The 11,871-nt window shown below is 43.9% G+C and overlaps 3 protein-coding genes across 3 annotated transcripts in view; 2 read left to right on the top strand and 1 right to left on the bottom strand.

The window, feature by feature from the left end:
• Positions 1 to 11,871, bottom strand: part of LOC311001345 (RING finger protein 175-like) — a 100,421-nt gene that overhangs the window by 28,900 nt on the left and 59,650 nt on the right. The window lies entirely within an intron of this gene.
• Positions 3,338 to 6,621, top strand: LOC311001464 (transmembrane and immunoglobulin domain-containing protein 1-like; the record flags this gene model as incomplete). Its single annotated transcript, XM_083992552.1, has 3 exons — positions 3,338 to 3,368; positions 6,016 to 6,282; positions 6,362 to 6,621. 3 exons carry the CDS (start codon positions 3,338 to 3,340, stop codon positions 6,619 to 6,621), a joined length of 558 nt encoding a protein of 185 aa, XP_083848678.1.
• LOC311001385 (uncharacterized protein) lies at positions 6,933 to 10,304 on the top strand. Its single transcript, XM_083992470.1, has 4 exons — positions 6,933 to 7,030; positions 8,786 to 8,878; positions 9,480 to 9,557; positions 10,220 to 10,304. The coding sequence occupies exons 1-4, from the start codon at positions 6,973 to 6,975 to the stop codon at positions 10,294 to 10,296; spliced, it is 306 nt and encodes a 101-aa protein (XP_083848596.1). The 5' UTR covers positions 6,933 to 6,972; the 3' UTR covers positions 10,297 to 10,304.

The following is an 11,871-nucleotide window of genomic DNA, read 5'->3' as shown; positions in this document are numbered from 1 at the left end:
CCAACCCTCGTCACGGTTATGGATACCCTGAAAAGACTGCTCATGTTTGTAATAATTATTTTAGCTCACAGAGTTTGTTGCTTAATATATTCCACCATATTGATTAAATAACCTGTGGGAAACTGTTCCCAACTTCCCATATGGTCTTAACATATAATGTTGCTCATGTGTACTGAATATTGATAACTAGGCCTATCTCAATATTTACTTTAACCCTGAACTCTTCGGTCTGGTCTCTCCTCCTCTGTCTCTAACCCTCCTCTCCTCCATGTGCATTTGTTTCCAACGAAGCCGCCGAGAAATCAATCCATGGAGCGGTGGATAAGGTTATTTATCATCTACCATGTTACCATCATGTGTATATCTGTGTAGTCTTATCTGTCATCAACAAGAGATCACAGGTTACGAGTTAGCGCGTTATGTTTGTGTGGCGGTGTCGCCATGGAGACGAGAGCTGGGACACCGGGTCGGAGGCTCTGATCTTACAAGGTTGGTTTTCAGCCAAGAGACGCTCCATTCTCCCTGGAACTAGTTACTAGTCAGTGGTTTAACCAGAACTAGAGACAAGGGACACATGGAGCTGAGTTCCTCTTTAATAACAGCTGTTCAACACATGCTACAATGTAATTATGTGGTCTGGAGCGCCCCCGTGCGACCATTCCAGGGTATTGTTTCTGGCCATAAGCCATTTGAGTATTTATCCTTGATATCAGCTGTCAGTGTTCATCACAAGTTGAACAAAGTCTCTCACTAGTCACTAGCAACTTGTGACACAAATTGTCAGACTAGTTCTAACATCAGCCTATTGAAGCCAGCAGCTGCACTAGTGGCACCACATCCAGACTTAAGTCGGCTTTTTGGCAGACTAATGGTCCACAGGACTGAACTAGCAATGCTTATAGTCTTACTAGTTAACTAGTGAGCTGCAAAAGCTCTGACTTGTTAACCAGTAGCAGCTGTTCACCTCATAAAGCCCGTATCTCCACTAGTCACATAACACCAAATTAGTGGCGGAATAGGATTATAAATTGATTCATCTCCAACAAGAATATCACCCAGGGGAATTTAACATGGTTTACAGTCCTCACCGTATAAAGAGTGGGGGGCCCTCTACAGGCCCTTTAAAGCAGTACTAAAGAACTTTCAGTTTTGGTTGAGTTTGGCGGCGCCTGTGGACCAAAGCGGTAGTGTTATGCCTGAAGGAAGACTCCATTTCCCATGAACACTAGCGTGAAGCCCTGTAAATATCCTGCATTAAAATTAACAGAAGACATCAAAACTAAGTTTCTGTATCCAGTGGATCATTTCAAAGTGAAAACACAAACATAATCCATTGCTAAAGTGCTGTTTTGCCTGTTCCCTCCTTGTTGTGACTCGCAAAAGTGAAAGTGAAAGTAAAGTGAGAGCAGGGTTCCTACCATGCTCCTCAAAGCTGCTTAGTGTCAGAGAAAGAGATACAGACCCCCTCAGGCCACGACAGAGGTGTCATTCAATTTGTTGTAAGTCGATGTATCATCACAAAAGTTATGAAAATATTTTATGAAGGCTGAAAAGTTACTTAGTGTTGGTTTAAATACATCTGTGTTACAGTCAGCAGCAGCATCATGAAACCATGTCAGACTCAGTAGTTAGTATCTGAGTCACTGAAGAGGCATTCATTTATAATTACAAAAGACATTTAGACACATAAATAGCTCAGTGTTTGTGAAGTAAGATGTATGAATGCCAGTGTACAAAGTCTGGCTGTCTTTCGGTCAGACAGTCTGTCGTTGATCCAGTTAAAGTACGTTTATTGATTCCATGCTTATGAAACAAAGTCCATAATGTGTTAAAGGGATAGTAGCATTTTTTTTAAAGTGGGGTTGTATGATCTACAAATAGCCCCTAAGTACTTTAATTGCAGTAGAAGACTCTCTGCACTCCTCCCGTTAGCCATGCCGGGGTCATTCCTATGTTCCCACAGCCCTATGTTCCCACATTTCTAACTTTTGTTGTCACTGAAAATTAGGCCCTATTCCCACAGCCCTTTGGTCCCACCATTGGTTGGGTTTAGGCAATGAAGAAAAGAGTTGGTTAAGTTTAGTAAAAAGACCCGGTAGAGGCTAGACAGGCCAGATAGATAGAGTCCAGATAGGTAGAGAGAGTCCAGTGGGAACATAGGGCCTAATTTTGAGGAAAACCTTAGAACTGTGGGAACATAGGGCCGTGGGAACATAGGGCTGTGGGAACATAGGGCTGTGGGAACATAGGCACGCTCCCAGCAATGCCAGCCCATAATAGCCCTGCCCAGAGATTTACAACATACAGTGTTGTGAACAGACCCAAAGAAACGGCCTATTTTCACGGCCTAAAAGAGGTTTTACCTGAAAAATAATACACAGTTCCATTGTTCGCTATAATATATTTTTTTCCAGCCCCTCAAAGTGCAGGAAAAACACAGTTTTTATTTGGACCTATAACCAACTGCCTGATCGGCGGGCGCTAACCCTGGGCGGAGGGATACGTGAGTTGGTTAGGTCCAAATAAAAACTGTGTTTTTCCTGAACTTTGAAGGGCTGGAAAAAATTATATTATAGCGAACAATGGAACTGTGTATTATTTTTCAGGTAAAACCTCTTTTAGGCCGTGAAAATAGGCCGTTTCTTTGGGTCCATTCACAACACTGCATGTTGTAAATCTCTGGGCAGGGCTATTATGGGCTGGCGTTGCTAACGGGAGGAGTGCAGAGAGTCTTCTACTGCAATTAAAGTACTTAGGGGCTATTTGTAGATCATACAACCCCACTTTAAAAAAATGCTACTATCCCTTTAAGCTGTGTGTTGTAGTTTTACTGCAGTATACAAATAGACAAATACGACATAATTAGTATTAAACAGTTATAAAGCCATGTGGACCAGTAAATTAAACAAATGATACAATAAAGAAGTATAGGGATTAACATTTGTGGTCCATGACAAGCCATTTGAGTATTTATTCCATGCCATTAATATCAGGGTTTCACTGTTTTTCATTCATTGTCCCTAATAGTCATGCTTTACTCTGCATTTATAGTTACCGGAGCTGGCAATAACACTTAAAAGTTCCTCAGGCTTTAAAGAGTTAACCCTCCAGAGCCTGACTGCAGCTGCAGCTACATCCACTCTGTCTGCACAGGACACATTCAGGGAACCACTGTAAAGTTCAGCATCACTGTCTCTGAGTCTACATGTGAGGCGTTCAGGGACATCTGTAAATAGCAGCGTCTCCAACACCTTCATCAAAAGCTAGATAGAGGAAGGAAGTGTAGACAGACTACTGTGACCACGCAGAGTGAGGAGCTCATTTAACAGGAGGAACAATGGACGACACATCTCTGCTGAGGCTGCTCTGTAAGTACACACTGACACACTTATCAATATTAGTTATTGATCAGAAAACTGACTAATATACACAGGCTGCTCTGTAAGTACACACTGAGACACTTATCAATATTAGTTATTGATCAGAAAACTGACTAATCTACACAGGCTGCTCTGTAAGTACACACTGACACACTTATCAATATTAGTTATTGATCAGAAAACTGACTAATCTACACAGGGACAGATATAAAATATAAATGATCTTTTTAAAGCAGAAGAGACAGATAAAAGCCTCTTCCTGGTGTCTTCACTGTAACGTTTAACAACAGAAGAAAAGTTAGTGATCTTTACCTGAGGAGAATGAAGTGATGAGGACTCGTGCTGTCGGTTAGAGAGCAGACTGTGGAGCAGAGCTGATGAACGTCACCTCGTGTCTCTGCACGGCTTCAGACCCTCACTCACATCTGATCTGGAGTCAGAGGAACAGGAACTGGTGTTTATTCATGTTTGTATTAAAGTGTTGTGGAGGTCGACCTGTTAAAGCTGATGTCATGTCTCTGCAGGTCTGATGTCTCTGCTCTGCTGCACAACACACACAGGTCAGTGAACGCCTCTTTTCTCCGTCTGAATATGATCAACAACAGGATGAACTCAGGTTTGACTGATCATCAGCAGCATCAGTGTTTTGATCCTGTTGATCAATGATCAACGTCCTGAGGCGTCTTGTTGATGCTCCAACAACGTTAAAGCTCAGAGCTCTGTGCTCTCTCTCTGTTGCTGGAATAATACTAACTAGAAAATTTCCTCTGGGAAATTTTGAAAGGCCCACAGGGCTACTGCCGGTTTTGCCATCTCTGTCAACATGGGAATCAAACCCACGATCTTAAGGTCAAGACACAGCTGATCAGACAGACACATGATCATCTTTCTATAAGCACTGATATGGAGGAGCTGTAACCACATTAGGTTAACTCTGTGTGTGTGTGTGTGTGTGTGTGTGTGTGTGTGTGTGTGTGTGTGTGTGTGTGTGTGTGTGTGTGTGTGTGTGTGTGTGTGTGTGTGTGTGTGTAACTGTAATCACATGAAGCTGGTTCTAGAGTCTGTGTGTGGGGCGCATGACGTCTGTCCGACTACCCATTTCTCCGACCATACATTTCTTTATTTTTGCGTCATCAGTCCGACCTCCCACTTCTCCGACTTAAGTAGCCCTAACCCTTAACCTTACCCTAAACCTAACCTCAACACTGTAGAATGGGTAGTCGGAGAAATGAGCCGTCGGACTTGTGGGCAGTCGGACTGACGTATGCTCCCCCTGTGTGTGTGTGTGTGTGTGTGACTGACTTGACACATGTTATGAGCTGCATCCTGTGTCAGTCTGATTTAGCTGTGTCTGTGTTTATAAACATTTAAACGAGCGCCAGGTGGATTGTTTATGAAGTTAACGAGCTCTGGCCTGAGGATCAAAGAGGTTACCATGGCGATAGGGGCCCCCGCAGGCTGAGACAGACAGAAACGTGGAGAAAAAGAGCCATTTTCTGCCTCTGCACCGGTCTCACATTTAGGCTCAGCATGACAAAACAGTAACTCCTATCAGAACAAAACACAGATCAACGTTGCTCTAAGGACTTACTGAACGATTTGTGATTGGTCTGCAAGCTACAGGCACCGGAGCCGATCTAAAAGCCCGTTGTAAACAAACAAAAGCATGTGTGCACAGTGACATGTGCCTGATGAACTGTGGGGGAGCTCCGGAGAGGGGAAAAAAAGAGAAACCAACGAAGGAGCGAGCTATTTCCGGCCGACTTGCATGTGAACATGAAGTGAAATGTTTTGAGTTCCCGACGTGTAAGTGGAGTTGCGCCGGCAGCGCCACATAATATTAATTACCGTCAACGTGAGCTTGTAAATCTCACGGTGTCACCGCCGTGGCTTTACACCACCGCGGTATACCGAAGTATGGTATACCTTTACACCCCTAGAGTTAATGAGGAGCAGAGACAGACGTGGCCGCACTTAGAGGCGGATAATTCAAATTCTGTAAGTCTCTCTGATATTTTGAGCACATGGTGAGAGACAGAACAAGTTTTTCTACAAATTAGGAAAAAAATATGTTTGTAGAGTGTAAATTGTGGCCGGGCCGAGTGTGGAAAGAGTTTTTCTGGCATCTCTCCCACTCTAACCGATGATGTCACGCGCTCTGACACGAACATTCCGTGCAATACACAACCATTATAATCTCATAATTTCTCCAAAAATGATCATGGTCATTGATCAGGGATTGATCAAAAACTATATGACCTATCAAAACGTGGAGTAATACGACAATACACAAGACTTGTGTCTACTGTTTAAAGTTTAAATGAAGTCTCTAGGTGAAAGTATGCCTGAGCAGTAGACGTTTGTTAAACTCCAATGATTGTTCATTTTCGCTTTTTTTTTTTCCGTCCGTCCCATTGATTTACATGCAAAATTTTAGCAGTTTCGTAAACTGTTGAGAAAAGCAATAGCATACCGATCCCCGATCGATCCCGATCGAGCCATTTCATAGCTGTATGGACCAGTGCCCGGTGCGATGGCCCGTGGCCCTAATGAGCTGAGTTCTTCATTAACGTTTAATAGCTGGAGACACATGATCATATTTATATGTTTGAATACAATTAATCTCCTCCCACAGCTCGTCTGACTGTGAGTCCCAGCAGCTCTCAGCTGTTTCAAGAAGACTCAGTGTCTCTGAGCTGTGAGGAGGACGACAGCTCTGCTGGATGGAAGGTGATGAGGAACACAACTGAAAGACAGAGGACTCAGTGTGGAGACGGGTGGGGAAAACCAACTGGTTCCTCCTGTGAGATCAGCTACGTTGATCAATGGGACAGTGGAGTTTACTGGTGTGAGTCTGGAGAGGGAGCAACAAGCAGCAGCAGCATCAACATCACTGTGCCTGGTAAGATCAGACTGTGGAGTCAGTGTTGATGAAGCTGTGTGGAAATGGATCAACTGCTGTACTTTGTCTCTGTGTTGAGGTGGACCAGTGATCCTGCAGAGTCCTGTCCTCCCTGTGATGGAGGGACATGATGTCACTCTGAGCTGTCAATCAAAGGAGACCCCTCCCTCCAACCCCCCAGCTGCTTTCTATAAAGATGGCTCCCTCATCAGGACTGAGCCTACACGTCACATGACCATCCACCATGTTACCAAGTCTGATGAAGGCCTCTACAGCTGTAACATCACAGGTCACAGGTCTCCATCCAGCTGGATCACCGTCACAGGTGACAACATTTGATTCAGAGAGTTGAGGAAAAGCAAAAACAAAAATCTCCTCTATGTTTTACCTTTGTCATTTAACTCTTTGTTTTTTTGTTTTATTTTCAGACAGTCCGACCACCACACCTCTACTTACAACCTCCTCGCCTCTCTTTGTGCTGCTTATTGTTGCATCAGTCGGTGTTCTGCTTCTACTGGTTCTACTGGTCAGACACTGTGTCCAGAGGAAACCTAAAGGTGAGACACTGATTTATTTTTTTAGTTTCTTAATTCAAAAGTCAAGTTTTATAATACATTTTGTTGATGTTCAATTTGGTTCTTTCCAGCTGATGATGAAGAAGTTGGAGGAAATGACATCACAGATGACATCATGTACAGTGACGTCAAAATATCACGTAACCAACAGCAGCCAATCAGAGGGAGCCGAGGTAATGTTTTTATTTATTTGTTGTTGTCAGGGTGAAGGTTGGATGTCGACATCAGTTGTTTGTAGTCGTTGTTCAGTGACTGGACACTGAGACAGTGACGGTCCTCACAAGTGTAGGTAAACAAAATACAGTGTGTGTGTTTATGAGGACGTTGTTGGACAGTGTGCGATGTGGGGACCACGGTGCATTCAGGGACATTTTACACAATAAGGTCATTTGTACAAAATCAATCCATCAAACTATATGGAATAAAATATATAATGTAAATAGACCTCATTTCCCAGAGTTCATCACTGCCTCAGCTCAGATATGAAGGACAGATCAGCCTGACTCTGTGGGGGTGGGGTAGAGATGTGTCTTGTGCTGTCTGTGGTTAACTGAGTGTTGGCAGGAGACAGAGCTGCTGCTGCTCTCTGATCTTGTGGTGAAACAGCTTCCTGTTTTTATGAACATACCTGAGAATCTGCACTCACTCCACTCTGAGCCTATTATTAGAGACAATCTGGGTCATACACGCACATATAGGAAATGTTTGATATGATCAAACCTTCAGTATTAAACACTGTTTATTTGACACCAACAGCAAATACAGCAGGTACTGTAAATATTCACCCATTGTATAATAGCCTTGTGTGAATGTGTATGAATGATGATGGTGGTGGTCGGAGGGGCCGTTTGGCGCAAAATGGCAGCCAAGTTTATTAAAGGGACAATGCGGAGTTTCTATTTGGTTATAAAAAAGTCTCATATTAATGTGGATGAATCTACGTTACCACTTGTTAATGGTCCATTTTCTATAAATATATCGTTTTGTCTCTATCGTTATTTTGTTATTATTAGTGGTGGTGGAAATGCTGGGCGAGCCGACCAGCATTTCCTTACTTTTGGTTTTGTGGCGAGTCATGAGAATAACGCGCCGAATCGCCGTTTATGGTCGGAACTACGACGGTATGTGATCGTCTTTGAACCTAACATGAGTCTGTCTTGCGCCGGTCAAAGAATTTCACGGTGCGCGGAGGCTCATAAATGTAGTGTGAAAACACTTTGCTTTTCCTAAACTCCTCGTTGTCCCTTTAATGATCTGGTCTAGTGTTGGATTGAACCCAGCCTCGACCACGAAATCCAAAAATCAGAGTTACTTTATTAAGCCCCAAAGATAAATTCATCCAACTTGTTCTTTCTTGTTCTGCTTTCTAGCTTTTCTTTAAATTCTGTCTTTGACCAAATATCCACCAAACATTTAGTTTCTTCATCAGACCACTGCAGATTATGTTCCTCCACGTTGTCAGTCGCTACTTCCTCCTTCTCCTTCCTGCTCGTCTTCACAGCCTAGAATAAGACACGCCCACTGATGATGATGTCACGTTTCACAGGGAAGAACCAACTTTTCAGGTTCTGAACCTGTTATTTTTTCAGTCTGAAAAACTGGCGAATTAAAAATTGGGTTTGGGAATCAGAACTGGTACGGAGCCCTACTGGCGTGAAACCCCTAAAGGTGGACAGGACCAGGTTCTGACTGGTTCAGTCTATTTTAGCTGAGTCCTGCCAGCAGCAGTTACACAAGGATTTAAACAGAGCCCACACATCAGCACAGTCACACAATATGCTGATGACACCATTTTGTGTGCGCCAGAACTGGAAACTTGTCTTAAGAGTTAAACAAGACCATACTACACTAGCATCCCAAAACTTCACATTAGAAGAACTATCATGTTTCCTACAGTTTCCTCATGTGATGTGTTGTGTCCCGTCCAGAGAGTGATCCAGCTGCCGTCTACTCTGCAGTGAGGACTCAGGACGTCACCTATGGACCAATAGTCATCAAAGACGGCAGATCAAAGACGAGAGGTACAGCTGCTCTTCTTCTTCTCCTTCTTCACCATCATGGTCCAACACCAGAACCAGTTCAACTCCTCCCAGTTTGGTTTGACACCATTAAGACCAGTTTATTCTGACAAACTGTCCGTTCAGTGATTCTGCTTTGGTATCACTGAGTGATGAGTGTTGTCTATCATTGATTGATTGATTGATTGATTGATTGATTGATTGATTTGTAAAATGTGTAGCAGAATATAAAGAGTGGACAGAGCAGAGACGTTCAGCTGCTTCTCTAACGGTTTTTATCTTTTTTTAACTCTGCATGTAAAACCACAGCAGCAGCTTCCTCCTGTAGAAAACACTGAGCTGTGGTCTAAAGCTCTTCTTTTTTCTGCTCTGCCCAATGATGCTCATGCACACGGTGTGACAGTGTGTTTGAGGTTATTGCTCACAGCAGACGTGTCAAGGCACAAGTGTGAAAACCCACAAATATTTATAGAGTCCTGACTTGACCTCAGTAGCATCACATGTCCCGTCCTCCTCAGGGTCCTAAGTCCAGCAGTAAATAAAGGACCAGTGTTGGTATCAGCTGTGGTTCCTGCTCTGATCTGAAGTCTGTTCTGTTTTCCAGAGAGGGAACCAGCTGCACTTTACTCAACGGTGAGGACGGACAACGTCACTTATGGACAAGTAGCAAACAGGACCAGAGGTAAAGCTGATCTTCATGTTGGAACTTAGTACAGGGAGATTCTCCTTAAGCAACTATTTGGTAGTTTTACCTGATGACTGATTGATTATCAAAGTATTAGCTGATTGGTTTCCTGTTGGTCAACCAGTTGATAGGGGGGGGGGGGGGGGGGTTGACATGCAGGATAGGACCGCTCGGCAGGGGATTCGAACCGGGGTCGCCTGCAGTGAGGACTATAGCCTCACATGGGACGGGTGCTCTACCAACTGAGCTGATTTGATTTTATCTCTGAGAATTAACATGATTTAACTGAAATGATCTGGACCAGGTTGGACCAGATCAGGTCAGTATAAACCCTGGACTGTGTGATATGTTAAGACTCTGATCTTCAGTCTTCAGACCGGTGGGGTTTGTCCAGTCTTTGGAGGTTTCTTCTGGTCTTCAGGTTCCCATCAGGCCTGGGAACTCCTCAGGATCACAGAATAGTTGATCACAGAATCACAGAAGGTCCTCCAGGGACGGTCCAGTTAGTCTGGTCATCAGGTACTTGTCTCACTACCAGGTCATACCGGGTCCAGAGAATGAAAGAAGTGAAGTCAGGTAGAGGAGAGTTAGAGGACAAGGACAGGGCAGGTAGAGGACAGATAGGACTCATATTGACTGAACTGTGTGTCTGTGTTCAGAGTGTCCACCGAAGCCGGATGTCGTCTACGCTTCAGTGAAGACAAACTTCACTCCTTCACACCTGTCCCACCACTGATGTCCTGCTGCTTCAGCCCCTCCCCACAGTACATCCTGTGTTGTCATAGTTTATATATGAAACATATGAACATAATGATGTAGATAAGTTGGTAAAAGTCCTTCAGGACAGAGTCCAACGTGTCTCTTGTGATGTCAAACCTTCTTTTCTACATGTAACTCCATGTGCTGCAGACGAGACGTGAATGTGGAGCGACTAAAACCTTTGTGAGTTACAGTATAAAGCCATTAACATGACTTCCCAATGGTAGCCTACTAAAGACATTATTCACAGGTGGATTTTAACAACAAAATACTTCTTAAAAATCTTTCTGAAAAGTTCAGTTGAACGTTTTTTTTTAAATCAGCATCTTATTTAAATGTACAGTAGCCTGTCACTTAATGATGTGCTGGTATCGACCGCCCACCGCCTAATTTACCTGCCAACAGCTGAAAAGGGGAGTACGGCACTTATTTTTCCCCAATTAAAGCACTGTTATTAACTGTTTGCTCTGGTATCTTCACTTGTTTTCTCTCGTGTGGTTCTTTGGGTTTCACAGAGTTCATCTGATGGAAAATGTGACTGGTTCCGTGTTGGTTGTGGTGAACCGCTCCACACCTCCTCAGAGCAGAAACTACAGAGCTACCAAAACCACCAGCACAGACTAGAAACAGCCTGAACACCACCAGTGGTGACAAACTCTCACAGTCTGAGTCAGTGATGAGGGAACTAGAGTGGTCACTGTGTTTAAATAGCTGCCATTTTGTTTTATTGTTCATTTGTAAAGAGATTTTGAATAAAGGTCATTAAAACAATAATAAATAAAAACTATTGATAAGGTTCACTCTGTAAAGTCTCTGACAGGAGTTCTGGACCCACAGGGACCAGAGACCAGGACCCATGGGACTCTGTAGACCCTCGTTCACTGGTCAGAGTGGAGCTCAGTGAACTCATTCACTCTCATCAGTGAATCAGTGTAAACTACAGAACCAGATCAGACCTGGACCTGATGAGCTGCATTGATCCACAGGTCACTCTGCCACCTGCTGGACAGTGGAGGACATGACTCAGAGTGGAGAGAGGTGTTTATTGTGTTAATTATCATCTTAGTTATCAGGCTTCATCAGTTGGATCCAGATCAACAACAGGACCTTTGATCTCAGTTTCCTCCAGCAGGGATGAGGCCTCAGACGGTGCAGGTGTGTGAACTCTCCAGCAGGTGGAGCTGTTCCTCCAACAACTCCTCACTTTGTCTTCAAGTAACAAACAATAAAGACTTTCTACCAGGTGTAAAGGAGAGAGTCCAAGGTTCTAGCCTGGTTGGCACGACTTTCCAATGTTGATACTCAGCATTGGGTCTGGCCAAGACGTTAAGAGAATCCATTTCTCAAAGCGCATCCTTCAAACCTGGTTTACCCGCCCCCCTCAAATGCCTCAGTCTGCTATTGGTCGAAGCCAGAATAGGCGGTGTCGAAGCTTAAACCAATCACACCGCTCCATGCTGCTGTTTACAATGAGGTTCCGGTCGCTGCTCTACTGCTTGAACACGCCTCTACCCAGAGCCGTTGGAGAGGCTCGACGTTGATTGGCTCTCGA

The sequence above is a fragment of the Trachurus trachurus genome (genome assembly GCF_905171665.1).
Source record: "Trachurus trachurus genome assembly, chromosome: 18".
Taxonomy (NCBI): Eukaryota; Metazoa; Chordata; class Actinopteri; order Carangiformes; family Carangidae; genus Trachurus; species Trachurus trachurus.
Note: the sequence above shows the minus strand (reverse complement) of the source record. Positions and strands in the feature narration are given on the sequence as shown.

Excerpts from the sequence above, each read along its gene's own strand:
- LOC311001385 (XM_083992470.1), top strand. The coding sequence starts at position 6,973 with ATGTACAGTGACGTCAAAATATCACGTAACCAACAGCAGCCAATCAGA. Across the intron at positions 8,879-9,479 it reads CGGCAGATCAAAGACGAGAG|AGAGGGAACCAGCTGCACTT; the intron begins GTACAGCTGCTC and ends TCTGTTTTCCAG. Across the intron at positions 9,558-10,219 it reads AGTAGCAAACAGGACCAGAG|AGTGTCCACCGAAGCCGGAT; the intron begins GTAAAGCTGATC and ends GTCTGTGTTCAG.